The 11,545-nt window shown below is 51.4% G+C and overlaps 2 protein-coding genes across 2 annotated transcripts; one reads left to right on the top strand and one right to left on the bottom strand.

Annotated features, from left to right (window-relative positions):
* Positions 1-4,902: 4,902 nt before the first annotated feature.
* On the bottom strand, positions 4,903-7,889 carry GLOTRDRAFT_123431 (uncharacterized protein; the record flags this gene model as incomplete). The annotated part of the gene is given in 13 exon segments (XM_007872560.1): positions 4,903-4,969; positions 5,027-5,152; positions 5,255-5,347; positions 5,403-5,468; positions 5,524-5,626; positions 5,660-5,814; positions 5,860-5,976; positions 6,124-6,236; positions 6,305-6,355; positions 6,384-6,433; positions 6,580-6,808; positions 6,828-7,788; positions 7,851-7,889. The coding sequence occupies 12 exon segments, from the start codon at positions 7,887-7,889 to the stop codon at positions 5,036-5,038; spliced, it is 2,094 nt and encodes a 697-aa protein (XP_007870751.1). The 3' UTR covers positions 4,903-4,969; positions 5,027-5,035.
* Positions 7,890-8,479: 590 nt separating this feature from the next.
* Positions 8,480-10,144, top strand: GLOTRDRAFT_123430 (uncharacterized protein; the record flags this gene model as incomplete). Its single annotated transcript, XM_007872559.1, has 1 exon — positions 8,480-10,144. The coding sequence occupies one exon, from the start codon at positions 8,480-8,482 to the stop codon at positions 10,142-10,144; it is 1,665 nt and encodes a 554-aa protein (XP_007870750.1).
* Positions 10,145-11,545: the final 1,401 nt, after the last annotated feature.

Genomic DNA, 11,545 nt, shown 5'->3' with positions numbered 1-11,545 from the left:
CGGGGCGACTCGCTTTCGGAATGGGAGTCCTAAGGCGGTGAGGAGGTTGTGTACTCACTGCAAGTCCTTAGTTGTACACCGGTAAAACCACCTCCCATTGATCACGAGAAGTTTAATGGTTGTGTATATCAGTACACATGTAGTTTTGATTTTTTCAAACTGAACCCCAAAGTATAATACCAAGTAAAGGCTTTGTGTATAGATTGGCCCTTATCTGGACTCAAAGTGCCACAATGTCATCTATCGGCGCCATGGAATGACTGCATTATGAGACAGAACACAATAAATTTTCCAAGTTGCATTACAGAGTGAAGACAACTAGAAAGGCATACATCATCACAAGTCTAAAATATTGTCCGTGGCCGGGATTGAACCTCGAGCTCAAACCACCACATCTGAAGTAACCCATCACACTAACCGCTGCACTAGCGACATACTGGAAATATTCAATGCTGAGATAATATGATAGTCGGGCGACCGTCTGGGTGCATCCGCTGCAATGGCTCCGCGTCCACTTTGCGAGCCGCTGCGCGACTCGCTTACATAATCTGCGTCCTCAACTTTGTAGGGAGGATTGCATTTCGTTAGGTCAAACACGTCACATTAGAAGTTTAGAGCAATTTTCAAGAAGTCTAAACAGTGCATCAGTAGTGCATCGCGAGGCGAGGGTCTTCGGCACTTACCGAGCGCATTGAGTTTGGCGTCGCATGCGTACACTTGCGGTTGGTACACGACATTTACTTACATCGTATACCAATGCTTTGCAGTGTACCAACACGGAGACTTGTCGTCGTCGTTTGTTCTGATTCTCCATATCATCGGTCTACACGGACGTGGCCCACGCTCGCTTGTGCTGTTCGGTCACTTATTCAACTGGAACCCCGCTACTCCTCTCCTGGCTCTTGATCTGGCATACGCGCTGCAGCTATGCAGCATTTCAAGTTCGTGCGCCCCGCCCGCGCAGGCCCTGACGAGACCGCAATATACTCAGACTTACTTACCATCCGCTTACCGCCACCATCATCCTCTTGATACGATCCTCAGAACATGCTGCGCCTTCTGCCACCGGCTCGCGCTATCCCTGCCCCTCCCCTGCGCAGAGTGAGCTCGTCCCCGTACTCTGGGAGATGAAACGCCGACCCTTGGTTCGAGGGGGATTACGATCGGCTAAGATGCTCAGGTCGGCGGTACTATCGGCGCAGCTTAATATACATCCTCCGCATATGACTCTGCGATGCGCCAGTGTATCATGCCTTATCTGATTTACCTCGGATGAGCTTCCTCGCTGGGTTTGTGGCTAGAGCAGCTGCGTCGGGGAGCTGCGGTACTCTTTGCTGGGACCTCGTGCATCTGAACGGTGAACTTTATCTTGCTCAGCTAACCTTACGCTGTTCTGGGGCATGAGGGGGGGGGGACTTCGTTACTTGCTGGACGCTATAGCTCGTCCACTAATGGGTAACATACCCGCTTCTTGCGGTACCCATAAATTTCTTGCTGGTGCGATCCTCAGAATACGAGTTTGCTCCGTGTACTCAAAGCATTGGCACAATAGGCTTATTTCTTGAACAGTTTGCTCGGGAATCGGAGTCTCAGCTTCTGCCTTCGGCGCAGCAACCGTACCCCTCCCCCGCATCTTCTCCGCGGCAGTCTACCCAGGTTGGCTTGTCCCTACATTCTGGCAAATGAGGGCCCGACTTCAAGGATCACGATCGAACGAGATTCGAGAAGATGTTAATATTGGCACGTCCTCCGTCTCTACGGGTATCGTGCTGCGTGGTTTACGCGAGTAAGCCGACGTATGCGCATATCTTATCTGATCCTCTCTGAATGGTCTCTCTCTGGTTTTCTTTGCTTTGCGGGCGTCGGGATACTACGACGATTCTGATTATTGACCCATATACGTGGACTGCACTTGTGTTGCGGGACCAGCTCATCTGTTACTGATGCTGCTATGAAGACCCCACAAAATGAATACTCTCCCGTGGGTGATATTTCTTTCTTGGACGTCGAGAACTTACCTCTCGCTCATGCAGTTTCAGTGGTTGGGTCCACTCTTGACGGTTCCCCCCAAATTAAGAGCCCAAGGCCATTCGCGGAGTCCTGTCTTGCCCACCGGAGTTCTCGTGCTAGTTCGCTTGGCCGAAATGAAGGGTCAGTGAATTCTAGGAGGCCTGCCTGCTCGAGAGTTTAGATGGATAAGGCACCTTCTGCCTCATCGTTGTGAGCTCAATAGTGGGAAGGTATACGCGATATTCTTGGCATCCTACCCGAATACCGCCAGTCGCTTTCCTGTCATTAGTGGCCAACGCCCTTTACCCAGAAATACATCAATAGTTAACTGGTGTCTCCGGAGACCATCATCCTTAAGAAGACTATGAGACGTGTATCTGTCAGCAGGCCTTTATGCGAGGGACATCATTTCTGCCCGAAAGCCACGACTCGACATTAAGTATCACTTTCTCTGCAACGTGTAGGCCGCATTCGTCAAGTCGGTACCGTCTCAAGACATTGAACCAGTTCAAACGCTGTTAACCTGCGCATTCGACCGACATTAAGACCCAATGCGAAGTGTTGACGCGGACCTGCCGCCTTGGGTTAGGGTATATTTGCGCCCATCACCCATATGATGTCTTGTGTTCATGGCCGCTTTTTTCGTCATTCATTACCACGTCTGCATCAAATGAGCAAGGTTCCTCGCACATCTATCAAGTTACTGTTCTGAAGATACGAAGGTTCATCAAGACTGTGTGGCCTTCCTGCTCGTTCACGTGTAAGCTACTGTAAATTGAGGATCTCCTCCCCTACCATCCAAACGCACATTCGACACAAATGATCTGCGGCATAATGCCGTAATTGAAGGCCCGGCTCTGTTCGTCCCTCCCTCAGTAAATCATGCGAGGTCGTCCAACCCAACCTGCCCGCATCTAACATTCAGAGGGCTTTCATATCGCAGTTAAGCTACTCCTTCCCCGAAATTGACGATCTCCGCAGCCATAACACGCTAAATTATCTTCCAATCGTCTCTATGGTTCTACACCTCTTTCCCCGCAACGTGTACGCCCGTCTCCCGCTCCACTGTCGTAGCCTAATCGTCAATAGTCTCTCATCCCAATTGCTGTCAATGCCGTATCAATATCCCCTGCTAAGACAAGTTTCTGCGATCCTTGGAACTGGCAAGTTCAGCCACATACTACCAGGTCGCTGACAAGTAAGTCCCCGAAATTAATGAGGACGACGTCACGTTGTTGATCCGCTCTGCGTGCGGACTGAAGTCCTGATCTACGGTTTCCCGTTATATCGAGCGCGAAGCTGCAAGGTATTCCAGGCCCTGTGAGTCTGTGACGCATTTGGCCTTCCTGCCTTCGCATTTTTATCTTTGCTCTGGAGTCATCCGGGACCAATGAAAGCAAATTCAGCTAAATCCTCACCCCTCTATGTCCATCAACAATGAAGTATCAACCACGCTGTATGATATCCCAACTGCACGATCTTAAGCAGTTCCTCGTACTCGAACGTGCCAGGACGCGACTGGCCCCTCAGCAATCTCTCCCAGGCCCCGGTAGATGGATTCTGGATGAAGACAGCTACTTGCACTCTAATCGAATGAGTATAGCGAGTGTGTCGACTCATGTACCTTACCCATGATGCTCATATCGTGTGAAGCCTCAACGGGCATCAAGGTCAGCAGTTAGACTAACTCGAGCGTACTCAGCCCATTGCATTGCCTGCAGTGTGCCTGTGTTCAAGACCGGCAATAGGGTGTATAGGTGTGTCATCGTTTAGCCCACCTATTCACTGCCTTACCTGGAGAACGCCTTGTGTCGCACAGACAGGACAATTTGCAACGGGAACACCTTGCTGAACGCAGCACGGAGGTCTCGACCCCCGGCATACGCCACCCTCTGCCCTTGACTTCTCTGAAAAGGGTTGTCCTCTAGATAAAAACCCTTATCAAAGAAGATGGCAGTCGTCATTTGGAAAGGGACTGCTTGCATGAGCCATACTGACAGGTGGAACGGAGAAAGTTTCGCGGCGTACTCTCCTGAGTCACGACCATCAGCACTGGTTGGACCACCCACTACCCTTCATTTGGTAATTCCTCAGGCCTGGGGAAATGAACCCAAGTAGAGCGTCCATTTCAACGCATGACCCTGCATGAACTGACAGGCTGAGCGGCTCGTTTCTCCTACGAGCTCTCCACATTGTCGTTGTAGCCGTCGTCACACGTTCCGCATCGGGCGCCACGACCCCGAAGATCATTCTGATGACATGGAGACCTGTCCACCACTCCTTGAGAACCGAGCGATTCATCGCTCATTTGTCTGCGGTCGCATACAACTGCAGTGTACGTGCTTCACTGATATCTTCCAGCGTTTTCGTCGTATTATGAGACTGATGAAGACAAATTGAATGAACACTGCAGTTGCAGTCCCGACGATTGAAAGGAGCTAATCATTGATACATAACTTGATGCCCACCCCAGTCAGCACCTTATCCTGTAGCGTAGTCTGGCGCAGTCCTGGTTTCAACAAGTCCCAAGGATGCAGTCGCAAATCTATCAATCCTCGGGGGCTGATGCAACCATACATGGACCCGTCCGGACAAATGAAGTTCTGATCCCGACGAACAGACACTGGTGTCAAGCAGCTGATCGTCAGTATTACTCTGCCATACTTCTTTGTTCAGCTATGATTGACGCGCAAGAGTGTGATACCCGATATCAGAATCCAAAACAGTCGTTGGACGTCGCTACAACTACGATGTCCGGGACTGCAACGCGGCGATGTGAATCTCGGGCGAGGAGGTAGTGGCAGGCGTGAACCTTATACAGACGCAACAACAAGGTGCTATGCCCCAGTGGTACGTCAGTCTGCGAACACCGACTAAATTTGCTGTGGGCGCCGGAGCTAGGAAGATTGATTTCACGGTGATGCGCAGTGGTGGCGACGCTGTCTGCCTATTGACGCATCTAGGTAAGCTTCTAAGATTCGTCAAGATCATACACAGGGGAAGTATATTGTCTTACGCTTTCAACTCAAGAAACCGACCACTTAGACTCTGACGGTGTTTGTAAACTCTTCACCCACACCCTCCATGTCGTTGGCTCGCGGCTGAGGAGCCAGCGGGTAATGCCATTGTTCCCGGGATACCGCTATCAATGATAATAAGTCAAGTCGGCTCATGATAGCGACACATACCGTTTGTCGTAGTACCACACCATCCGCTCCAATGCTTCTGCAAATCACTCCCTCACAGCCTCCTCGTACATCCTCGCCTCCACGCCTTCTTCGCCCTCCCTGTCTAATGTGAGGCACTGCATCCGCTTATCTGTCTCCTCTGATGACATCTGCAATGGAATGCAGGGAAATATTCGCTCCCTCTAAGGGGTGCAACGCGAATACGCGAGGCTCCGGGCCGAGCAGGATGTTGACAGCGATTTCGGCGAAGTCGGGCGGGTAGAGGAAGCCCTGGAGGGTGGTGGTGGAGTAGGGGCAGCAGCACGGAAACCAATGGGGGAGAAACCAGGATCCGGGGGAGAGGAAAGTTTTTCACGCGGGAAGTGGGCTGGAGGATCGTATAGGGTAGGAAAGAGTACTCTTGCACTCTAGGCGCCGTGTAAGTTTTGCTGCCCAGGACAAGGATGATTCATGAGACGCACCAGAGCTTAACTTGGTGGTTCAGCAGCTTTGATAGATACGGATGCACGACATTGCAGTAAACAAAGTGCTTTACTCCAGCCTCCTTCACTGTGTCTATTATGTTGATACCCAGAGCCGTTTCATTTGGTTGGACCACGGGGCCATTGTCGACATTCTTGGAGGCCAGGGGCAAGTATTGAAGAAAGTCTCGTTAACGAACGATGCGACGAATGATGAGGAACCGGATGGAAGGGATGATAACGAGTCCGTGACGGTCTTTATGGATGACGAGGAGTGGACGTGTATGGCCGGAGTGAGGGGAGGTGGGGCAGCAAGGCTGCAACAACGTGCAACAACGTGCAACAACGTGCGCCGGGAGGCGAAGCTGAGGGTGGTCAGTATCATTCTCGCACTACCACACGATATCTTGGGGGAGACTGCTGAGACAACGTGCCTCTAAGACGGGCAGATAAACGGTAGGTACCTTGGGTGCGAGACCTTGTCTAGGAGTGTCGGTGTGGTCAATAGACTTGACCTTAATCCAGCCGCTCGGGTTGCTGATATGCTTTCTGTTTGCAATGTCCTGCGATCTGCCTTCTGAAGTGGTTCACAGATAATCAGCAATTTCATATACAGGACCTTGTTCGATCAATTATGTCTCTTACCTGCATTCCCTGCTATTGAGCCCTCGCTGTCTTCCCTGGCGCTCCTGATACCTGTTGATAACGAAAAGTAAGTACTTACTAGCATGATCAGTTGCAGCTGGCTGTAACTCCGGATCACTATGTTTACCCCTCCGGGATATGGTGTGCACAATCTCGCATACACATTTGGAAAAAAAGGTACAACCACTGGCAGTACAGGGGGAGCATACATGAGCGCCGTCGTTCGAGCTCCAGTCCATACAAGAACGACCGCGTTGTCTCAGGCAAAAACTCACCCAACCCACTCTCCGTCATCGTCATCATCGTCATCATCAAACTCGCTGTCGGATGTTGACTCCTCGTCGTGAATAGGTGCTACAGCGGCTACTTCATATGTCTCCAGTTCAACCAGATGAAGGAGGTCCGAAGGCCTTGCGATCACGCTTCTATCGAGGCATAGCTTGCGGATGGGTACACGGCACTTGCTCCGCCAAGTCAAGAAATCTATCCAATCGAATGCCTCGTCTATGTACTAGGTCGACACTTGTGACAGTCAGGGTGCGGAGTTCAAGCCAACTGGACCACCGCTGCATCGGGAGGACCTCTTGCAGAGCTTGGGGATTGGCGCCAACAATGGCCAGCTCCTTCACCGCAGGAAATGAGTCGCATACCGGGCTGACTGTAAGGGGACGATATAAGCCTTGGAACGTCAAGGATTGAACAAGGGGAAACTTGTGGATTCGACGAAGGTTAAGCCAGCCACAATTTGCGAGTTCCAGGGTGTCGAGTAATGGGCATAACAAGTAATGAAGGATAGTGATGGGGATGTCATCGTAGTCACCCGATACTTGAAAATTCATGAACCCCGACATGCTGGTAATACCTTGAGCCCGAAAGGGAAGCCTGAGGATGCGAAGGGATAGCAGCGTAATCCTGTCATTGTCGGTGATCCTCTGTACGGGTCTCCGCCCACGCTTGAAGGATAAACGGTCGAGTGTAAGATGCGTCAATTTGGGCATGCGTGTGAGCATGGCCCTGAACTCCCAAATCCACCAGCAATTTCTGATTTCAGTGGACGAGATACTCGTCGATAAGTATACGCTGGTGAGGTGCTGCACGGGGAAGAGGGTGTATTGCGTGAAGTCCTGCAACCGAAGCGACGTCAAGGACGGCACCTCCCATTCAGCGGAAGGCTTCATAGTTCGACCAAAGCCGACAGCATTGTCCCACGGATGTTCGCACTGAATAGCAAGCAGCACCAGCTTCGGTGTGGATGCCCACTGGGCATCTTCAAGAAAGTCTGATAAGACAAGGGAATCCTGGCTCACTATGGTGACGCTGCGCCAGCGGGTGGAATTGCCCAGGAGAATGGTGGTAAACCGGTCCAAACACCGGTCGACGTATTCCTCATGGCCCCTCAAGAAAAGTGAAATATCAATAAGATGTTCCCCAAATCTTTCCAAGAAAAGTTGAAGGATTTCGCTCTGGCCAGGGTGAGCTCCGCGCTTATCCACACGAAGTCGTACGTCTGACCAGAGATTAATTTGGGGTGGCCAATGTTACGTACCGCCAGTGGCGAGACACCTGAGACGCTGCTGGAAGACATAGACTTATCCCTTTGACATTAGAGCTGCCGTATTCCGTTAGGAATATGTCGGACAAGAGTTCATAAGGCAGATTGATGTTCGTCGGAGGGTCGACCTGAGTGTACGCAGCTTAAGACGTGGTAGCCTGCATAATATGAGTACTGCTTATGACGCTTACAGGCTGCCTCTGATATTGCTTTGTTCTTCTACGCTTCATTGAAGAGCTACTTAGAGTACGATTATCGATGGAATCGTCCCTGGAAGTGCTCAGTTTCGACTTCGTGTGACTCGGCCCGGCATATTCCGGAGGCCCTGATACCGTCGTCCCGGCTATGGTGTCTCTCTTCCAAGAGGTACAAGTAGGCCAGACGAAACCCGAACCCGATTTCTTCCAATCAGATATCACCGAAAATCTTATATATCCTGAGTCTTTGCCACGAGCTTCCTCCTCGACTCTGATATCACTCCTTGAATTCGTAGCAAATTTGCTGAAGCCGATTTATTTCATCTCGGTCCCAAGAGTCAAAGCCATCTGAGTCCGTAAGCTGAGCATATTCTTGCCTCCTTGAACTTCACTTTCTACTGCAAACCCACGCTTAGGGCTTTTCCGATGGAGATATATCAGGGTCGGTTGGAAGCTCTTTCACGCATAAAGACGGCGATTTCTGCATTAAAGGATGGTCTGGACATCCTCGTCGAAGATGCAAAACGGTTCCAGGGAGACAGTCCCGCTTCTTTGCCGCCAAAGCTCCTCCGGCAGCTGGGTACCGCATCTGATGATATGTGTAGGTGTCTGGAAAAACTTCAGGCCGAATCCACACGTCACCGTGACACGCTCGTCCTATGGTCCCAGCTCAATGCCCTGCCAGACGAGCTCCTTATCACTATATTTGAATGGGCTGCTTGGTCTTCGACTCCGGTCAACGAGTGGTCTGCGAAGGACGTATTTCCGGTAGAGATGGTAGTATCCCATGTTTCTCGCCGCTGGCGGGAAGTTGCGGTGAACACTCCGACCCTGTGGACGAGAATTCAATTCTTCGGTTCTTTGCCCCTGTCGCGGCCTCTCAACTACATAGAGAGGTCACGCAGTAGCCTCATCGACGTGTCCATTGACATCGGGTACGAGATAGAAGGTCATGGAAAGTCCAATGAAATCATGCATATACTCCATCTCCACCTCAGTAGGGTCCGCTTGCTCGATTTTACCACTACTGGTCGCCATGGGCTGGGCCGTGTGCGAAGACTTCTCGACAAAGAATCGGCGCCCAGACTAGAGTACTGTAGTCTCTCCACCCAAGATCGCGATGACGGGGCTGACATCTTCCGACCTAATCCAACCCGTGGCCGCATTTTCTCTTGTGGCATGCCAAGGCTGCGTACGTTGCGTATGAAGGGTACTCTGCTTCCTCAATATCGGCGCGGTTTGCAGTTCCTCACAACCTTGGACCTTTGCATTCCATACAGTGCCGGTCTTTGCCCAGTTTCGCTGCGATTGGCCCTGGCACCTTGCCTGGGCACACTGGAACATTTTATATTCAAGGGCGCAGTGGAATGGATTCGCTCGCCGGACTTCACTTTATGGAGACAGCCGTACATCCATCTGCCAGCGCTGAAGTCGCTGACCTTAGTGACCGAGTTCTTCAACGGGATATGTTCTATCCTTGACCCCCCAAATCTGACGTCGCTCGACATCGACCTGGACGACGCTATCCTCGGGGGCCCTGACGACACGGGTGATGTCGCAGCATGCTTGAGACTTTCAGACGGTTCTTTACGGTTTCCGAAAGTGCAGTCGCTTGTCCTCCGGGGCTTCTATGCCGGAGATATCGATGTCACTATGACGCCCGACTTCTTCAGAGGTCTTCCACGGATTAAGACCTTCCGTATTGCCAGAGGTACTGGGAACAACTTCCTTCGTCTACTTGCTCGTTCGAGTAATCGTAAACTGTGGCCGTGTCTAGAGGATCTGATCCTGTCACTTCCACGTCACGATTTGCTGAGGAAGTTTCTGAGGGTACGCTCCCGAGCGCGAGTGCCTATCAAGAGATTGTCATTGCGAAGCCATATTGACAATATCAGCGTGGGCGTTGCCCTGATGGATGTCGAGGCAATCAATTATTATGTCAACGGGAAGGACAGGAGATATGTCGCTCCAGACCTATCTGACATGGAAGGCCCGAACGATTACTTCAACACCGAAGACGAATCCGATTCAGACTCATCAGAGCGGGACGATATGCAAGCCGTCGCCAGTTTGTTCGAACAGCCGTGCTGACATACTGTATTGGTGAGTACATGTAAACTATGGTGACGCATGTCTGACCCCTGATGTCCAGGTCTTCTGGGTTTTTACCTCTTGGGCGCGTCATAGGTCTGTTGTTGTTGAAGGCAGAGTGAAGCATAGCCTGAGAGGTTCCATCAGTCTCATGAAACACTGCTATGGATGCATATACAACTTGTTCTATAGGTCATGTTTGACTGCATGCAATCTAGGTGTCGAAAAGTCCAGGTAATTGCGGGCATGCTGAGTTGATTACAGAGTCCATCAACCAGCTGCAGGTCATCGTACATTCCTGTTATTCGATCGCTTCAAGCTCTGAAGCAAATGTCTTGTAGGGGACATTAGCCCAACTCAATATCGTTTCTCGTTTTCATTTTCTCGGGCGCACTGGCACCCCTCCTGCCGACGCGGCGACACGGAGAAACCCGAAGTTATTGAGCGTGCATTTTCTGGCGGATTTCTCGTCGGATGCTAGACACCACAGCTGACAGATAGCTCGTGCTCATCCCACGTGCTGTATTCTATGGCGGACTGGGACGGTATGTGGCAGTATCAGCAGGGTCACTATACTGGCCCTGCCCTAGCTCAGTAGTTGCAAGGGTGCCAGAACACAACTTAGTGCGCGTCCAACAGCGCGTCACAACAAGCCAAAACATATCGTATTAGGCAAGACATAAGCAACCGAGAGCCTGGTACATCAGTACAGCGCATGGCAATTGAAAGTCCGCCCCAGAGAAACGAGAGAAACAGCTCGAGGAGCTGTTTCTCGTTTTCTCGTTCGCGCTGAGATCCCAAGTCCGATCGCCGTTCGGCAGGGACCCCGAAAGGCTTCAGCGCACTGAGAAAATGAGCGAGAAACGCTTATTGAGTTCGACTATTCCCGCCGCTTCACTCGCAGACTTGCCCTTCCCGATGTACGCCGCGGCAATACTGTGATTCTCGCTGGTGTTTACCCAATCTCTATGGCTGGAGCACATCTCGCACCAGAACTGGGGGAACGTGTTCCGTGGCACATCGCAGGGCTCGTTGTTTTCCTGAACGTGCCCTTGCTTGATCTCGATCAGCGGCTGGCGAACAGCGGGCATGTAATCTTCATTGTACATTGTGGGCGGAAAATATGGAATGTCGGCGAAGGCGAGTTGAGCTGGATGCCTGCGCATCCAGGTCGGGTTGGAGCCCCGAGGCGTTGTGCGTCCGCGAAGGAAAATGGCCAGATTATGGAGCTTTGTAACAGCAGAGGTTCTCAAGCTCGATTCGTGAGGTGGGATATGGACCCATCACACTTACCTCAAGCACCAGGCCAGCCTTGATGCGCTTCGGCCAGACACTCTAATCCATAATAAACCCATGTTATTCTATGTCGCGTTGTATGGCCCGCGTTGGACGTAGGACCGA

Source organism: Gloeophyllum trabeum (genome assembly GCF_000344685.1).
Source record: "Gloeophyllum trabeum ATCC 11539 unplaced genomic scaffold GLOTRscaffold_00018, whole genome shotgun sequence".
Taxonomy (NCBI): domain Eukaryota; kingdom Fungi; phylum Basidiomycota; class Agaricomycetes; order Gloeophyllales; family Gloeophyllaceae; genus Gloeophyllum; species Gloeophyllum trabeum.
This window is presented reverse-complemented; position numbering and strand designations above follow the sequence as displayed.